The sequence below is a fragment of the Ctenopharyngodon idella genome, chromosome 6 (assembly GCF_019924925.1).
Source record: "Ctenopharyngodon idella isolate HZGC_01 chromosome 6, HZGC01, whole genome shotgun sequence".
NCBI lineage: Eukaryota > Metazoa > Chordata > Actinopteri > Cypriniformes > Xenocyprididae > Ctenopharyngodon > Ctenopharyngodon idella.
The window spans coordinates 32,281,955-32,302,863 of record NC_067225.1 but is presented as its reverse complement, the minus strand read 5'-3'; the positions used below and the strand labels follow the sequence as shown (position 1 = coordinate 32,302,863).

Genomic DNA, 20,909 nt, shown 5'->3' with positions numbered 1-20,909 from the left:
GTTTTACTCGGCTGCACTAAAAACCACTTCAATATGTCGCAGTTAATAAGAAAGGTCAATGTAGCATAGAATTACATCTAATGGGCAGCGGTAATGAGTTTGCCTTTTATAGCGCTCTGTGTGCTAAATGAATACATATATGTCAAAGACAGACAGGGAGCGCTTTATAGTGTCTGTGTTGCAGACATTATGTGGAAATGTAATTATTTGTAAAAAAAAAAAAAAACAATAATGCTAACAAAATGCATTTACACTCACAATTGGAAAAAAACTCCATCATTATTGCATATAATAAAAATATTTTGGTAGCCTAAAGGAATAGTTCACCCAAAAATAAAAAATACTCTTATTATTTATATACTATTATAGTATATATTAATATTTTGAATCATATTTTATTTGTTATATTTTCAGTTTTTATTTAAATCATTTTATGTCCTTTTTAAATTTTTTATTAGTTTTTGACAAACATTTCTATTTTGCTTTCATTTTAATTTGCTTTCATTTATTTAATATTATTATTTTTTTTTTATTATTATTATTTTAGTATTTCAGCTTAAACATTTTTTTTTTTCAGTTGTCAACACAACATTTCTAATTTAAGTTTTTCATGTAATATTTCCATTTTATTTGATTTCAGCTTTTTCAATTACCAAAAATAGTTGTTATAGTTTTAGCTTTAGTTTTACTTAACGATATAAACACTGACTTTACTTGGCATCATGTTGTCACAAAACCACATTTCAAGAAGATTTGAGGCAGAATGTTTGTTGCTCTTTTCCATGTGAAGTCCTCTGAAGTCATATGAATGATTATTCACTGATAATCTTTCCCTCAAATACTGCATACTTAAATTAGCCACATCAACATCAGTCATGTGATAAGCAAGAACCAATAGTGTCACTGTCAACATATCATTCATGAATGAGAGCTATTTGTTTATTCTGTTCATTGTTTATATATATATATATATATTACAGTACAGGTGCTGGTCATATAATTAGAATATCATCAAAAAGTTGATTTATTTCACTAATTCCATTCAAAAAGTGAAACTTGTATATTATATTCATTCATTACACACAGACTGATATATTTCAAATGTTTATTTCTTTTAATTTTGATGATTATAACTAACAAGTAAGGAAAATCCCAAATTCAGTATCTCAGAAAATTAGAATATTGTGAAAAGGTTCAATATTGAAGACACCTGGTGCCACACTCTAATCAGCTAATTAACTCAAAACACCTGCAAAGGCCTTTAAATGGTCTCTCGGTCTAGTTCTGTAGGCTACACAATCATGGGGAAGACTGCTGACTTGGCAGTTTTCCAAAAGACGACCATTGACACCTTGCACAAGGAGGGCAAGACACAAAAGGTCATTGCAAAAGAGGCTGGCTGTTCACAGAGCTCTGTGTCCAAGCACATTAATAGAGAGGCGAAGGGAAGGAAAAGATGTGGTAGAAAAAAAGTGTACAAGCAATAGGGATAACCGCACCCTGGAGAGGATTGTGAAACAAAACCCATTCAAAAATGTGGGGGAGATTCACAAAGAGTGGACTGCAGCTGGAGTCAGTGCTTCAAGAACCACTACGCACAGACGTATGCAAGACATGGGTTTCAGCTGTCACATTCCTTGTGTCAAGCCACTCTTGAACAACAGACAGCGTCAGAAGCGTCTCGCCTGGGCTAAAGACAAAAAGGACTGGACTGCTGCTGAGTGGTCCAAAGTTATGTTCTCTGATGAAAGTAAATTTTGCATTTCCTTTGGAAATCAGGGTTCAGAGTCTGGAGGAAGAGAGGAGAGGCACACAATCCACGTTGCTTGAGGTCCAGTGTAAAGTTTCCTCAGTCAGTGATGGTTTGGGGTGCCATGTCATCTGCTGGTGTTGGTCCACTGGGTTTTCTGAGGTCCAAGGTCAACGCAGCCGTATACCAGGAAGTTTTAGAGCACTTCATGCTTCCTGCTGCTGACCAACTTTATGGAGATGCAGATTTCATTTTCCAACAGGACTTGGCACCTGCACACATAGAAAATCTATGGGGTATTGTGAAGAGGAAGATGCGATATGCCAGACCCAACAATGCAGAAGAGCTGAAGGCCACTATCAGAGCAACCTGGGCTCTTATAACACCTGAGCAGTGCCACAGACTGATCGACTCCATGCCACGCCGCATTGCCGCAGTAATTCAGGCAAAAGGAGTGCTGTACATGCTCATACTTTTCATGTTCATACTTTTCAGTTGGCCAAGATTTCTAAAAATCCTTTCTTTGTATTGGTCTTAAGTAATATTCTACTTTTCTGAGATACTGAATTTGGGATTTTCCTTAGTTGTCAGTTATAATCATCAAAATTAAAAGAAATAAACATTTGAAATATATCAGTCTGTGTGTAATGAATGAATATAATATACAAGTTTCACTTTTTGAATGGAATTAGTGAAATAAATCAACTTTTTGATGATATTCTAATTATATGACCAGCACCTGTATATGGTACTACTATAAATCCTCTTTCTTCTTTATAAAAGTGTTTTCTGTGCAGTTTATATAATTGTAGTTTTAAAAGACTTTTTGTTGCTATAATTCAAATAGGAGTATAATTCTAAGTGAATTGACTACAAGGTCTTAATTCGTCACACTTTAGCCCAAAATATTCCTTTTTCCTGCCAATAAGCTCCACTAAACTCGATACTAATTTCTCGCACTGCTGTGCAATTTATTTGCAGTCAAACTGTGACTTCTGGTCACAAAAATCCGTCAGTTTACTCTACTGTCATAATATTTGCACTTCCGTCTGATCCGGTACACTTACACACTGACTGTGAGCCGCTCGTTCGTGCCCTATATATCCACATCTGCGTTTGTGAGACACAGATATTTGCCCTCCTTTCTGGCACCTTGGGGGAAAAGGTTTCACAATGCTTGGTAGGGCTACAATTTAATAGCCAAACACAGTAATTGTACAAATAGCTGATTGCAATGCGTCCTAATGCATAGGGTGACTGGAGAAGAAGTGTTCAAGAGATGTTTAGTGTAATTAGCAAATAACATGTTTGGATGAGCGAGAGTAGAGTCATAACCCGATGCAAGCGAACACCCTACAGCTGGTCTCTTTGGGTTTCTTGATGCATTTGCTGTACAATTTGTGTGTGTATGAGTGTAAGATGGGTCAAAATGCCTGTCTCCAACAGGTTAGGCTGCTTGTCTGAACAGGAGCCCCATTTGTATGGATATCTGAGTGGCTATAATGACTACACATCCCCCCTAAGCTCAACGCTGCTATCGCCAGGACCAAAAATGGCCTTTATTACCGCTCCACATGCAAATGTCATATGCAAATACAGGTTCATTAGATCTTCCGCAATTCCTCTGCTTTTTCCTCCCAGAGTATCTCTTTTCCCTGCCCTCTTTTCTGTTGGGGGGAAAAGTGGGTCAGTTCACGTCGTTGTCTATTTCCAGCCTGAGAAAACTCACACGAAGGGAAACAAATAACAATCAACAGATATAGATAGAACTGACATTTTAATGCCTGTCTGTATGGTTAGATAAGAGTATAGCAATTTCTTGTGGTTTTTTTAACTCGACAAATAACAAACCTTAAAGTTATGAAATCAAAATTGGCCCTATTTATTACTTGAAAATATAATATAACTTTGTATATAACTATAAATATATATAACTTTATAAAGGCACACACACACATACAGTCAAACCAAAATTTATTCAGACACCTTGAACATTTCGTTCATTAATACAGTTTATTCACTATAGTTTAAAAAATGGTAATAAAATATGACAAGATCTCAGAGTTAAACTGTGTCAGAAAAAAATTTATCTTAATTATGTCAGATAACACTTAAGCAAAATATGGTCAGGTCAAAGTGTCTGAATAATTTTTGGTTCCAAATTTTTATCAATTTTACTGGTAGTCCACTGTATGAAGAATATTTGGGTATAATATGTCACAGTTTACTTTATTTTGCTCTCCTCACTTACATTAATGAACTATAGTGTCCTACATCCACTAGTAAAAATATATCAAAAAATATAAAAAATGTCTGAATAATTTTTGGTTTGACTGTGTATATATATATATATATATATATATATATATATTTATATATATAATAAAATGTATAGTTATATCAAATACTATATATTTATATATATAATTTTTATTTTACATTTATATTTATATATATATATGACAAAATATTTATATATATATATATATATAGAGAGAGAGAGAGAGAGAGAGTTATAAATATTTATATATATATATATATATATATATATATTATCTATAAATAATTTATGTTTATATATAAATTAATAATAAAGTGAACTATATGTAGACTAATATGACAGCGATTTGAAAAAGAAGCATTTGAGATGCACATTATGAATGTAAATGCTTGTGGATGCCTTTTAATGTTGACTTTAGTGTCTTTTTCAAGTTAAAATACTTTCTCCTATCCTATTTTTGTTTTGAGTCAACTATAAATAGTCTTTTCTGAAAAGAGACTCTGTGTTCCTGTCGGAAAAACAATTGCAGATAGAGTTGTTTTTGTGCACATTAATTGCACACTTTGCCATTAAACTTAACAACCGTTCAGCTTGTTTTGTTCCAGGTTGTGCATCTAATTCTTACTTTTAATCGAGCACTGAGATGTGAGCACTCTTTTCCTGCACTGCCAGGATGTATCGGATTCTTGTTGCATCCAGATTCCCAATGCTGCTCATCAACTCTCGCCCCAAAGGTTTTTCGGAGAGAGAAAAACATCCACAATTGTTCTGTCAAGTTCACCTTTAAACAGATCACCAGCTCAGCACACATCTCCTATCTGCTCCACCAGGCCTGGAAGAAGCTTTTCTCCAGCACCGACGGCTGTTTGTTGTTGGTCATGAGATGAAGACAGAGATCGAGATTCAGTTCTTCTTGATTTTGATTGCTGTGGATCAAGCATGTTTATATGTAGGCCTACACAAAGCAGCGCTGGCCATGTCGTAGCACTCCATCTAGACTTTGATCTCTTTGAGAGGCCGAGGCCTAAAGAAAGGATCCGGCGCTCTTTTGATGATGCTGTGCTCTGGACCGCTTTGCCTCGGAAGAGATTAATTGAACTTGGAGCAGCTGTGTTTGCTGTCAGCGCCTCCAGGTACAGTCATGCTTCTTTGCATGTTACAACGTAAAGTAATTCTCACGAGTTGCTTTGGAGAAAGATGCATTTATGGAGCTGCAGAATTCATGGCATAAATTATCTGTGGGTGCATTAAATTTGCAGGACTCTCTTCAGTAGGAGGTGGAAGTAATGAAATGGAGTCCTTACGATGTACAAAGCACTTACACATGCCTTTATGAGACACTCCGACATTTACCAAGCATGGATTGCCAATCCTTTGCAACTCGAGGGTATGATTAGATTTGTTTGTGAAAGGGAAGGACAATTTCTGTGCAGTCGGTTCAGAGGAAACGATTTGCGCTGCAGATGGATCTCCATCATTCGATTAAACTCACTGATAGGTAAGCAGGCAGACAGCTAGATGAAAGATTAGAGTCGAATCAGCAAATCTGATGCAATTTTCACATTGAACTTCTCTCCAACCAATCGCCCTTCAGCATCCGTAACCCAGTATCTCTGGGTGTGTGCAATTGTGTAATGAGTCCTTTTAAAGGTTAATGAAGGGGGTTTGTGCTCCGGGCACAAACATTATCAGACTTTGAGTACTAAGCGAGTGAAGCTCAGATGAATCTAATGAAGAGGAAAGTCATTAGGAGAGAAGCGATCACGCTGCGCGCTCTCCGTTCCTCAGATGTGATAGCGGGGGCCGTGATGGACGATTGTTTGCTGCTTTATCACACTTTGTTTGTTTGATTTCCCAGGGCCGCTGCTTAAGGGTAGGTGGGCATTGAGCGGTTCGCAGCGACTCCTCACCATGCGCTTGCGTACACAAACGGTCACCCTCCTCCTCAGCTCTCAATTTCCACACGAGATGGCCGCTCATCATTTTGGTATTTCGAGTGTTTGTCAGGCAGCATTGTTCATTAGGAAGCAGCCTCGAGCCCTAATATGGCCGCTATTCAGCGCAGATCTCCTTAGTCATCAACATCAGAGAAACTCAACCCAGGAAAAAAATGAATTCAATAGTCTTACCCTGAGCGTTTATTGTTGTCGCATATTAAGATTGGCTGCGAAGGTTGTCTCAGTCACCAAGGTTTTTCTTCATCAGCATGTGTGCCAATGCACTGATGCACTGTGGTTTGTGAGCTTCCTGGCATTGCACTGATTTAGGCTGGATGTTGCATTGTTTTTTTGAATGATATGTGGTTTTGACTGGAATGGATGGGTGTACAGGGGCATATATAAAATGTCGATTTTTTTTTTTTCTGGCTATGTTTTTACGTCAGAAAAGTTGTTTCAAGAATTCCACCGATTTTTCTGCCAAATCAGTGTGGAAAAATCCTGGGTCTGCTTATATGTGAATAAATGTGCCCACACGAGAGGTATTGCTATCTTCATTCTGACTTAAACACATTCGGGGATTGTGAGTCAATGCCGCAGGGCACTCACGTGTGTAAATGGCGTCATGTAACAGGCCTGTGTCATTGCTCTGTCACTGTGTGTGTGTTTGTACCACCTCTGAGCTTCAGCTGCCCAACCAACCCAGCTGTGTGACGACGCCACCTGATCCTGCCCTGCTTTGTGTACAACAACCCTCACTATTGACCCACAATCCTCAGTGGTTGGTTAAGCCCTGGGGGAAGACATCCTCACCTGGAGCACTGCTCTTCTCTAGCTTGTTCTGTCACAGATGTCTTTGGGTATGTCACTTTATATAGGTTTTGATTGGTTAGCCGCCTAGCGTATGAGGACCTGAGCTGTCAGCCAGTTGAATCTGGCAGCTTTATTTATTATATTAATTCATATATATATATATATATATATATATTTATGTGTGTGTGTGTGTATATAATATGTATATGTATGTATGTATGTGTGTGTATATATGTATATATATATATATATATATATATATATATATATATATATATATTTATATATATATATATTTATGTACATATATATGTATATATATGTGTGTGTGTGTGTGTGTGTAACTGATTATTATATTGATTATATTGATTTATAAATAATTATAAAAACGAGTATTTATATTTAATGTAATTAAATATATAGTAAATTCAATTATATATTATATTAAATCATTTTATATTACATAAATATAAATTATATATAAATCAATATAATCAATATAATAATCAGTTTTTTATATATATATATATATATATATATATATATATGTGTGTGTATATGTGTGTATGTATATGTATAAAACTGATTATTATATTGATTATATTGATTTATAAATAATTATAAAAAAGTATTTATATTTAATGTAATTAAATATATAAGAAATTCAATTATATATTATATTAAATCATTTTATATTACATAAATATAAATTATATATAAATCAAAATCAGTTTTATATATTTATATACCATATATATATATATATATACTGATTCATAAATTAGTTTTATTGATTTATAAATAATTATAAATATAAGTATTTGTAATATAATATTTATAATGCATTCAATTGTATATTATATTAAATAATTTTATATTACATAAATAAATATAAATTATATTTATTTATAATTGTATATTTATGTATTTATAATTCATATTAATTAAGTAATTAATTAATTAATATGCACACATTTATATTATGGTTCTTAGCCTTTGTTGGCACTGTTTTTGACCACCACAAAGCAAGAGTAGAACTGGCGGCAAATTGACTTTTAAGTGTGCTGTAGATTGGGATTGGCAAGTTATCATTGGTTAATTTTTAAGTGTATAATGTACATTATCATATAATGTGAAATAACCATTATTGCTATTGCAAAATTTGTGCTCCAGACTTGATCAAAACAATCTGATATGTAAAAATCAAGTATAAACATGCCATATGTCACGAGATGTGGTTTCTGTGTATAGTGCATGTTTCTTCTCCATCCCTGTTGAGGCGTCCACTTGGTTTGTGCGCTGCGTGTATCATAGAGGTGCGTTCAGAAGAGCCGAGCGCTGGCAGCTTTTGTAATTGAGTGCTTACAGGTCACAGACCATTTCAGACGTGAGCTCTCCTCCTCGCGACAGAGTCTTCCTGACAGCTCTTATCCCAAAAATAGCCCCATTCCGGCTGAGTCGGCCCGAATGGCTTGTCTTGTACGGTGGCGTGAATTGAGAAGGAGATGCACACGTCGTTTTGAGAGTGTCACGACAGGGTGCTTCGCAAACCTCCATCAGACGGTCCTTCTGTGTGTGTATGTGCTCGAGCTAATTCATTAGAAGTGTTTCGCACCATCCGGAGTTCTAGATTTACATGAATGTGTTGAAAAATATGAGTGTTTTAAGTATTAATCAAGTCACATTTATTTTTATAGCGATACAGCTTTACAGGCATAAACATGAAAATAATAATTCAATGATTCAAACAAAGTTCAATTCAGCTGTAAAGCAACTCTAAAAGAAAAAAAAAGTGTCATTGTTCAGCTGAGATCAGTTCAGTGTTGATTCAGTTTCGTTGTAAAGATCATCAATAATTAGATTGGTTCAATTCAGCTATAAAGCAGCTCTGCAGAAAACAGTGATGTCATTGTCCAGCCCAATTCAGCTCTCAATAAATATTGTCAGTGCAGTCAGATTAATAATATTGTTGAGTATAAAATATTAATGTTGATGATGATGTTGTGGCACCCTGAGAATTGCAAAACACAGTACCAATTCAGTGATTATGAGTTTGATTTATGAGTAGCACTGTATTTTGCCTCCTTTTAGGAATTTTTATTGACTTTGGAGAAAATAAATATGCTTTTTAATAAGAGGATTGCCTTAAGTTGTAACAGATGTTAGCAGTATGTTTTGGAGAAGTTTCGTTTTTTAGTACTTTAAAGGGGACCTATTATGCCCATTTTTACAACATGTAATATAAGTCTCTGGTGTCCCCAGAATGTGTCTGTGAAGTTTCAGCTCAAAATACCCCACAGATCATTTATTATAGCTTGTCAAATTTACCCCTATTTGGGTGTGAGCAAAAACACACCGTTTTTGTGTGTGTCCCTTTAAATGCAAATGAGCTGCTGCTCCCGGCCCCCTTTCCAAAAGAGGGCGGAGCTTTAACAGCTCACGCTTCGGTTGCTCAACAACAACAAAGCTGGAGAATCTCACGCAGCCAAAATGAGGATTGTCAGTAACGGTGTTCAGCCTTACATTGTTCAAACCGGAGTCGACACTGATGGAGAGACTCAGGAAGAAGTTACAACTTTTAGAATGAAACTGGACGTTTCTGAATGGTTAGTGGATAAATATATGTAGTTGCTGTGGAGTTGATTCAACTCATCGACTAGCATGTGTCGTCATGTTAATCTTTTGTGCAAATCCAGCGTTGAATTGACCCTCGTTTGTGAAGCAGTCCGGCGTAAAATGACGGCATGGTAACAACACTCTACTACAACAACTCTTCCTCTTCTCTAAAGCAGCCAAACATGGCCTCGCCCCCTTTGTTGTGTGTTCTTGGGGGCGGGGTTTATGTAAATTTTGGGGTTTGTGATGTCACTAACCCGGGAAGAAGCTCGTTGTAGTCCCTACCAGCCGTTTGTTGTAGTCCTTAAACAGTGATTTCTGTGAAAGAAAATATCTCTCTTTGCATTGAACTTTGAGCGTCGTAACTTTGCAGATGTTATTTATGCTCAAACAGCAACATTACACACTAACTAAAGTTAAAAAAGTGAAATCATAATCAAGGACCCCTTTAACCAAATAACCTAATAAAAAAATAAACAGGCATCATGAAAATGGATCCATCACCTACTGAAAAATATGAGTAATGTCGATTACACAGGTGACTTAACTGAAATCACCTGAGATTAACAAGCCAGGTGATCTTGTTACTGCTTCAGTTTCAATCTCATTCTCACTTCGGTGGCATCGGGACCCAACATATACTCAAATGCATGAGACGTATAAGCTTGCATCAGAATAAGAGTCTTTGAGCTTTTGTGCCGTTCCAGTGGATGGTGTGAGATCCCTGTAGATATTAGAAATCGTTTATGAGCACTGGAGTGTGTGTGTGTGTGTGTGTGTGTGTGTGTGTGTGTGTGTGTGTGTGTGTGTGTGTGTGTGTGTGTGTGTGTGTGGTAATTGGAAATAATCCCCTCTGTCTACACCGGGGGCGTCCGCTTCTCATGTAGACGCATTAATGTCTTTCAAAAGCATGTGAATTGTTTTTGTGACTCGTGGCGAAATGCATTTTTCTTTCTCTCAGCGTCCTTCCGTGCCACAAAATTCGGTCACTTAATAGATTTTGTGTAACTGCAGGCTACCTGGAATTTGCTTCTCAACTGTTCTCCAGCTAGACGATCCAAACGCATCAGCTGGGAGAATCTGAATGGAGCATTTGGATAAAAGACTCCAGCTTGCATCTGTGTCCGTTCCTTTTTTTCCTTCTATCTCCATTTTCCACTCTATTCTTTCCTGTCTCCGCGTCTCTGTTTGCTCTGAGCCTCCAATGATGTGAGCCCGCTGATCGCATTGATTGTGTTTTACAAAACAAATTTGCAGGCACAGAATGCAGTTATTTGGTGACATGAGCAGCTGAAAGAGGATTTTGACCAACCTACAGTAGGAAACAACCAATACATGAATGATTCCTCAGGAGAGGTGTGATCAGACTTAAGGTTTTCACAATAAAACGTCCATCAGGTGGAAAAATCCAACAGCCTTACAATGAAGGAGGGACTCAAGCCAGAATATCACAGAGACTTGACTTTTTTTATTAGAGACAGTTTGAAGACACCCTAACAACCCCATAGCAACATGCTTAAGTTACTCAGAGCACCTTAGCAACCGCATAGCAACCTCAAAAAGCATCCTAGCATCCATGAAAACAACAGTTATGTTCTCTGAAAGCCTTCAAGGAATACAAGTTAAAGGGTTAGTTCACCCAAAAATGAAATTTCTGTCATTAATTACTCACCCTCATGTCGTTCCACACCCGTAAGACCTTCGTTCATCTTCAGAACACAAATTAAGATATTTTTGATAAAGTCAGATGGCTCAGTGAGGCCTCCATTGCCAGCAAGATAATTAACACTTTCAAACGCCCAGAAAGCTACTAAAGACATATTTAAAACAGTTCATGTGACTACAGTGGTTCAACCTTAATGTTATGAAGTGACGAGAATACTTTTTGTGTGAAAATCACAAAATAACGACTTTATTCAACAATATCTAGTGATGGGCGATTTAAAAAAACTGCTTCATGAAGCTTCATAGCTTTACTAATCTTTTGTTTTGAATGAGTGGTTCGTAGCGCCAAAGTCACGTGATTTCAGTAAACGAGGCTTTGTTACGTAAGTGTTTCGAAATTTCAGTGGTTCACCACTGGGGGGCGTGACTTTGGCAGTTTGATACGCGCTCCGAACCACTGATTCGAAACAAAAGATTCATAAAGCTTCGAAGCATCATGAAGCAGTGTTTTGAAATCGCCCATCACTAGACTGGATTTATGACTGGATTCCGTGATCCCATCCTCGTTTTCCACGTTGTGGAAATCATAGGGCACTGAATTTATTTTATTCGGCTATGGGTACAGACCCCATTTTGAGAATGCCTGCCAAAAATAGAACTTAAAAAAAGACACTTTTTCATTTTATTAATTATTAATTGTTATACATTTTTTTAAATTATTTAATTTATTTATATTTTTATTTGTTAATTCTAGTGCTGTCAAACGATTAATCATGATTAATCGCATCCAAAATAAAACTTTGTGTTTACATAATATATGTGTGTGTACTGTGTATATTTATTATGTAAGGGATAATGTACATCCATCCGGTTGATAAACCCTGACAGGGTGATCAGATTACCAGATTGTTATTTTATAATCCAACAGTGTACAAAACAATAGTCGCAAAATGGCAGCAGCTGCGTTTGTATGAAACAAGAGCGAGCGAGTCCACGATACTGGATGAAATAATTAAATAACTGTACACAAAATATTGATTTGACTGAGTTTTAATATTTTATTAGCTTACCAAAAGCAAAACTTCGATGAAGAAAAAAAATTCCTAGCAAGCGTATAGCGCTGCTGACTTTAGTAACCCGGATGAGCCTGTGTTATCTATTTTCAGCGGTTGTTATCGGGAATAACATACTGCTGGATGGCGCCATTGACCAATCAGAATCAAGTATTCCACAGAGCCGTGTAATAAGTATATATAAATACACACATGCATGTATATATTTAACAAAAATATATTATATTTATATATAATATATTTATATGTAATATACATTTTATATATATATATATATACACACGTTTTAATGTAAATTTTTCTTATATGTGTGTGTATTTATATATACATAATAAATATACACAGTACACACACATATATTATGTAAACAACTTTTATTTTGGGTGCGATTAATCACGATTAATCGTTTGACAGCATTAAATTCTTCTTTTTTTTTTTTTTTTTTCTACTGAATTTTGTGTTAATATTGTGTCAGCCACTACACTGAGCGTATACAGGAGAGCGTGTGTGCACGGATTCCCATGTGCACGAGCGAGCGAGTGAGGAGGAGAAGGAGAGAGAGAGAGAGAGCGTGTTCCATCATCCAGTAAACTCCAGCCGCTCTGAGCTGTCGTACCCTCCTCCTACGAGAGAGAGAGAGAGAGGGAGTCACGCTACAGCCAAGAGAGGAGAGGAGAGCGCGAGAAGAAGAGAATCAGAGGAGAAAAAACGCGCATCTCTCGATCCGTTGGCCGGTAATTTCCTCTCAGCTCTCGGCAGGGGAAAGCAGGTGGGCAAATCGGTCCATCTTTTTCTCGCGCATCTCCTCGCTTGGACGTTCTTCTGCTTTTCTCCCCTGAGCAGAGGAGAGTTTTGGGGGAGAGAGGGCATTTGGAGAGGCAGGATGGTCAACAACCTGATCGAATGCGAGGAGGCAGAGGGGGCTGCCAACAGCCAGGGTGAGTGGAGGAATCTCTCGCGTTCACACACACCCACTCACGCTGCCACGGGAATGGTCAGTGCGGATGGAGGGAGGGTTCGAGCCGCGGGTTCTGCTGTTGCTGCCCACGACAGGTCCACTCCTGTCTTACTGCATGGCTGCTGTGAGTGGAATAGTAATAAGCTGTTTTAGTTGTGTCTGTACATGTAGCGACCCGTTCTGTTTCCTCTGTTTGTTTTCAAGCGTGCAGAAAGCTGCGGTGGAAGGGGAACCTCTCTACCGTCATACACTGGCATCTCCTCTGGTAGAGACGTAGATGCCGTCGTAATATTTCAGCCTGTCTCACTGTTTTTAACCTGATTCTATAAGGTAGCATTCAGTGCTGTGGGTCTTTTTTTTATTGATTTTTATTGAACATTTATTTTATTATCTTTATATTAATATTATATATTTATATTGATATAATTTTATGAATGTATTATTATTTTATCCTTGTCGCTTTAAGAGTCAAGTAGGAGAGTGCTCTGACTTTTTTTTTTTTTTTTTTTTTTGGAATTTTTATTTTAATATTATTATAAAAAAATATTATTTTCATTAATAATTTTGTTTTATTTTTTATTATATTATTATTTTATCCTCATCACTTTAAAGAAGTCGAGTAGTAGAGTTCTGTATTTATTTTATTATTGTTTGTTTTTATTTTAATTTTTATTGTTTATTTTCATTTTATTTTATTTTATTACTTTTTATTTTATTTTTATTTTAATATTGCTATAAAAGTATTATTGTTATAATTTTTTTTATTTTTTTTTATCCTCATCACTTTAAAGAATTCAAATAGGAGAGTTCTGTATTTTTTATTTTATTATTTTTCATTTTTATTTTATTTTCATTTTTATTGTTTATTTTCATTTTATTTGATTACTTTTTATTTTATTTTATTTATTTTAATATTTTATGTAATTGAAATTTCATATCACTATGAAGGGCTCAAGCAGAAGAGTGCCGTGACTTTTAGTGCTGTATAATCTCATCTATCAGGTCGACATTTCATAAGTGTCCATCACTGTATCAATAGCGTTGTGTTTCTTTGCCCATGACAATCAGATATTTCCTGCTCCCTTACAAAGACAATGAAATGTCATTCAATTACATTTAGATTTCACTCAGTTATGCACCTTTTAACGAGACGTGACTATCTGATCAGTGTGTTTAACAGGCGTCAGCAGCTGTTGGTGTGTGTTTAGACTCTTTGATCTTATCAGGAGGCAGTTCTTCACACAGCACATACATCACACACTGTTATGTGGCACAAATCAGATCAGGGAACTGTGTTTAATGTAATGTCCCTACACTGCCTTCATCCTGTATAGCATTGGATTATTGTTTAGTCTACATTCAGTGTACCTGCTTTTGTTGCCTCAGATTTGTACCTTTTAGGTCTGTATAATGCCCTATAAACCCAAAGCCAGAATCGGATCCAAGTCTCTGGATGTGCCGCTGTCCGTGGTGCTGAATCCAGCCAGGCAGCAGCACTATCAGTCAGCCCTGCCCAGCGCTGTCCAGGGTCCTGATTTATCCCTTTCATTACAAGCTGAGGCGGATTATCAGGAGATTTAGGCGAGCATCTCGCTGTCCCACTACACTAAGATGAAAGGCATCCGTCCTCCAGATGCATTCTGCGTCATCCGCTCGAGCATATTCATGAGATGCCGCTCTGTTAATTATTTGCTAGAGAGTTTGTTCCAGGCTTGATGGACAAAGAATTTATTTAGCAGGCGGTACATGCTGATAAAAAGAATACATATGGAATGTTTTTGAAAGAAGTCTCTTATCTGCAAATTAGAATGATTTCTGAAGGATCATGTGACACTGAAGACTGGAGTAATGATGCTGAAAATTCAGCTTTGATCACAGAAATAAATTACATTTTACAATATATTCAAATAGAAAATGGTTATTTTACATTGTAAAAATATTTCACAATATTACTGTTTTTACAGTATTTTTTATCAAATAAATGCAGCCTTGGTGAGGCTTTTAAAAACATTTTAAAAATTGTAATTATTCAAAACGTTTGATAGTTAGTGTGTGTGTATATTTAATGCTATTTATTTATATATAATTTTATAATATGTATTAGTACCGAGCCCCGCACATGACATGCAAGAAAAAAAATTAAATTGTGCGCATGATTTACTAATTCGTTCCCTCGATTTACTAAATCGTGTGCACCTTTTAGTAAATCGAGGGAATGAATTAGTAAATTGTGCGCACGATTTAGCCTACTATTTTTTACCTGCATGTCATGTCCGGGGCTCCGTAGATTAGTGCTGTCAAATCGATTAATTGCGTTTAATCGCATCTAACTTAAGTTTGTAAATATATAATGTGTGTGTATATATATCACAATTAATCACATCCAAAATAAAAGTTTGTTTACATAATATATGTGTGTACTGTGTATATTTATGTAAATATAAAATATATGTAAAGTATTTATATATATATATATATATATATATATGTGTGTGTGTGTGTGTGTGTAAATATTTCTTAAATATATACATGCATGTGTATTTATATTTTATTTCATTTGGATGTGATTAATCGTTTGACAGCACTAATATATATACATACATAAATACACACACATATATTTACAAACTTTTAAGGTAGATGCGATTAATTGATTTGACAGCACTAATATTTATATAATATATAATATAATTTATATATTTATTTGTTTGTTTTGAGAAATAAAGACAGCTCATGCTTTGTGCGTTTCAGTACAGCTGGAACTCTGTATTGGCCTATTAGCATCTATAAAAAAATATTTTATTTATTATTTTGTTTTGCTCCATTTTATTTCATTTGTGTCTTCCGGTGACGTGAAGGACTCCAGGAGAGTGTCCTGACCTGTCGCTATGAGGTTGTGTTCACTGATGTGTGACTTTTAGTGCTCTGTAATCTCATCTATCCAGTCGGCATTGCATAAATCTTCATCACTGTCATGGTAACAATAGTGGTAGAGGGGGATAGTGGGAACGCAACAGAGGTGTGTTGCTCCCCTCCTACAGCTCTGGACATCAACTAATAATTACACTTTGATTTTCACTCAGTTAGATTGGATTAGTGCATGTACATTTGTTATGCTTGAAAATATATTTAAAATAAATTTTCTCTAGAAACCATATAGCGATGTTAGAACACACTGCAACTGTAGCAACACCCTAGCATCATTCCAGTGAGAATGATTTTCCTTATAAAATATAAAAAAAATCTAGTTTTAGTGATTATGTTTCTCTTTTCATCACTTGACCTTCCCCAGTGAGGCAGCAGTCAGTGCTTATCAACAGAGTGATACATTGGAGGATATCAGAGATAGACAGAGAAGGACTGTGGATGAGTCTTTCAGAGATAAGAGGTTATTGTGTTATTTGTCAGCACGATCCCTGGCGCTGAGGCTGTGAGGATTGTACAGTGACACAGGGATGATCAGTCACTGTTTTACAGTGTGAACTTTGATGATTAATGCAGCTGTCATGTAGTGATGCAGACGCGGCAGTCTTGTGTCTTATGAAGGTCTGTAGCTCAGTTCCAAAACCAATCTAGACCACATTTTAATGCAACAGACGGCGTTACGATTTGGATGTTTTGGGTTGATGAGATGCTTTCATAACTAGTGGAGCTGTTTGTTTGGATTGCAATTGTTATGTGTGCAAACATTTTTTTAATGTTTTTGAAAGAAGATGCTCACCAAGCCTGCATTTATTTGATTAAAAATACAGTAAAAACAGATATATTGTGAAATATTTTTACAATTTTAAATAGCCATTTTCTATTTGAATATGTTTTAAAATAATTCATTCCTGTGATCAAAGCTGAATTTTCAGCATCATCCTGTTCTGTCATCATTGCTTTGTACTAGTGTCTTATGTAACTTTATTACTTTGAGTTGGGTGAACTTAAACCATTTAAAGGCTTAGTTCACTTCAGAATTAAAGTTTCCTTATAATTTACACACCCGTTTTTCTTTCTTCAGTCGAAAAAATATTAAGGTTTTTGAGGAAAACATTCCAGGATTTTTCTCCATATAGTGGACTTCACTGGGGTTCAACGGGTTGAAGGTCCAAATGTCAGTTTCAGTGCAGCTTCAAAGAGCTCTACACGATCCCAGACGAGGTATAAGAGTCTTATCTAGAGAAAACATCGGTCATTTTCTAAAAAAATAAATAAAAATGTATATACTTTTTAACCACAAATCACGTTGGAAAGGTCACGCATGACGTAGACGGAAGTACTGATCCAGTGTTTACAAAGCGAACGTGCAAAGACTAAGTCAAACGCCCTTTACAAAAAAAAGGTAAAACAATGATGTTGGGCGATTTTGAAGTTGGAAGAGAAAATGAGATGACGTTTTTTGCTCTACCGCGGTACTTCCGCCTACGTCATGCGTGACCTTTCCAACGTGATTACGTAATGCGTGGCGCATCGCAGAGCAGTGCAAGATGAGCATTTGTGGTTAAAAAGTATATTTTTATTTATTTATTTTTTTAGAAAATGATCGATGGTTTCACTAGATAAGACCCTTATTCCTCGTCTGGGATCATGTAGAGCTCTTTGAAGCTGCACTGAAACTGACATTTGGACCTTCAACCCGTTGAACCCCAGTGAAGTCCACTATATGGAGAAAAATCCTGGAATGTTTTCCTCAAAAACCTTCATTTGTTTTCGACTGAAGAAAGAAAGACATAAACATCTTGGATGACATGGGGGTGAGTAAATTATCAGGAAATTTTAATTCTGAAGTGAACTAATCGTTTTAGGCAATCGGTTTCCTCATCCCATTTAAGTAGCTATATAGTTGTTAAGACTAAGTTAAAATTGTTGCCTGAATTCAAACTGAATGAGTGGAATAAACTTAAAATCTTTAAGTTGAGTGTACTCTAATGAATGATTAAACCAACACTAAAATATAAGTGATTTTAAGTACTCATACTTATTGTATTAAAACTTAAATGGTTTAAGGCAATCAGTTTCATCAAATTGTTTAAGTTACCATAACGTATCAGGTTTTACAGTGTACGCCAGTCTTCAGTGCCACATGATCCTTCAGAAATCATTCTAATATGATGATTTGCTGCTCAAGAAACATTTCTGATTATTATCAATGTTGAAAACAGTTGTGCTGCTTCATATTTTTGTGGAAACGTGACACATTGTTTTTCAGGATTCTTTGATGAATAGAAAGTTCAAAAGAACAGCATTTTTTTTTAAATAGATTTTTTTTGTGACATTATAAATGTCTTTATTATCAATTTAATGCATCGTTGCTGAATAAAAAATATTCATTTCTTTCAAAAAAACAAAAAAAACAATTAAGAATGGTAGTGTAGTTTAAAAAAAAAAAAGATAAAACCCTCATGATTTCCAAAAAGATAATCATTGTTTTATTTATTTATTTATTTTTACTACCAAGCTGTTGTTGTCAGCAGTTTCTTGCATGTTTCAAGTCTGACTGTGACACATTTGAATGGGTTTTTACTGAACACAATAATCCTACAGTGATCCAGTGTCCTGTTATCCTCATTACACCCTCACTTTTATCGAGGAAACAGTCTGAAAATATAGTTCAAGGGAAGACAGATGACATAGAGAGAGGGAGAGAAATGATTTGGTATTGTGGATGTGATATAATCTTAGTGTCAGAGTTCAGAAAGACTGATTTGATGCTTCTTTCTTTAAGGGGTCCAAATGTCTCCCAGTGTATCTATTCTGTCCTCACTCGCTCTGATTCTCTTCATCGAGGGGTTAATGACTGTCCCGTCCACCGATCTCGCTTTCTCTTTTGTCGCTCCCTCATTCTCTCGCTGCAGTGTCTGCTGAAGGTCTTTAATAATGTTTAGTTAAGGCTGTAAGAGCCCGTGAGCGGCCCTTTGTTTCAGCAGAGCGATTCTCTTAATGCGTCACAGGAGCCCCAGTGTTTAACTGGCACTAAAAAACGCTTTTTGTCACTGCGTTAGATATAAAATACTTTAAAAAGACTTTGCAGTGCTAAAACAGTTGATCTAATGAGGCCAAAAGAAAGATCTGTGTTTGTTTGTGATTAGCGGATCATGTTGATTCTCTTCACCTGTGGTTCCTCACTAAAAATCAGCAGCTGATTAAAAGACACTGAGCAAAAATGATGAAGAAACGTGACATTTGTGAAGAGAAATGATCCTGCAGTGTTCGTTTGATATTTTGTATGCATTACAGTAACATTCTGACATTTTTATGTGTGATTTTAGCTTCTGTAGTGAGTCTAAAATGAGGACAGCATACACTAACACACACTCCATATGTCAAATGGTTAATGGGTTTGAAAGAGGAAAAGTCTATTTTAATTAAAAATGAGCCCTACAGTAAAGGTGATGGTAATGAATACTAATTCTGAGGTAATTATGTCAACCTTAAAACGTTTAAAGTGTTCTGCTTTTTTCCTTCTAGTTCTGGACTGATGACTTAAACAAATGTCTTTAATTGCTCATGTTAATTTATTTATTTATTTACATTTACATACATTTATCAATGTGATGCATTATTTAAATTGTAGAAATATTTATGCATCATGATTGTATTTGTTGTACTGTCTTTGATGTTTTTACATTTATATTAGCAGCATTTCTACACTAATACAATAAAAAAGTGAGTCAATGAGAATGTCGTTGTTACATAAAATGTCCGAATACATTACAATAGTTATAATTTTGAAAGAAAATGTGCTTAATTGTCATTAAAAAAAAAACGTCACAAAGCCCAAAAATCATAATCACCCTAAAATAGGCTATGTAAAATATAATTTCTTCTTTTCTTTCCTCTAGTTTTTGGGTGAAATATGCCCTGGACATGTTTTCGTGAGATTCACTGAGTGGACTTAATTTGTCATGTGCATGCAGAAATGCAGTGGATGTAGGTGCGAGCATGTAGGAGAGATGTTTTGCAGTTCTCCTCAGTGTTATCGCCATAGTTACCACTGTCGCAATGGAGCAGCCAACTGCTTTGCTCACCACCAAGGCCAAGACGTGTGTGCGTTTGTTCAAGAGTGTAGGAGACTCATTTAAAACTGAATAGGAGCGGAAATAAGATGGGTAGAGAGTGAAATAATGAGTTGGTTGACGAGGACCGTGAATAAACAAGGAGCCTAAAAGGCTAGATAATTTATGACATCACTGCGCTGTAGTGGTTCCCTTCACGCACTACACAGGAAGTGCTGTTATGACACTGGATACTTACGCTGAATACTGTAGTAAAATCAGTCAGCTCTTGAGTAATGGGAATGTGAACATGTTCTCTGCTTTGTTGGTAAAATCTATCTATCTATCTATCTATCTATCTATCTATCTATCTATCTATCTATCTGTCTGTCTGTCTGTCTGTCTATCTGTCTGTCATTCTATCTATCTATCTATCTATCTATCTATCTATCTATCTGTCTGTCTGTCTATCTGTCTGTCATTCTATCTATCTATCTATCTATCTATCTATCTATCTATGTCTGTCTGTCATTCTATCTATCTATCTATCTATCTATCTATCTATCTGTCTATCTGTCTGTCATTCTATCTATCTATCTATCTATCTGTCTGTCTGTCTGTCTGTCTATCTGTCTGTCATTCTATCTATCTATCTATCTATCTATCTATCTGTCTATCTGTCTGTGTCTCTATCTATCTATCTATCTGTCTGTCTGTATGTCATTCTATCTATCTATCTATCTATCTATCTATCTATCTATCCCTGTCTGTCTGTCTGTCTGTCATTCTATCTATCTATCTATCTATCTATCTATCTATCTATCTATCTCACTGTC

The 20,909-nt window shown here is 35.8% G+C and overlaps 1 protein-coding gene across 4 annotated transcripts in view; it reads left to right on the top strand.

The window, feature by feature from the left end:
• Positions 1 to 20,909, top strand: part of slc12a5a (solute carrier family 12 member 5a) — a 165,517-nt gene that overhangs the window by 47,571 nt on the left and 97,037 nt on the right. The window contains exon 1 of one of the 4 annotated variants that reach the window (XM_051897687.1): positions 12,682 to 13,073. The exons of the other annotated variants lie outside the window; for them this stretch is intronic. Coding sequence (XP_051753647.1) covers positions 13,019 to 13,073 — 55 coding nt within the window. The 5' untranslated portion in view covers positions 12,682 to 13,018. Of the gene's footprint in view, positions 1 to 12,681; positions 13,074 to 20,909 lie in introns of those variants that run through there. 4 annotated transcript variants of the gene reach the window in all.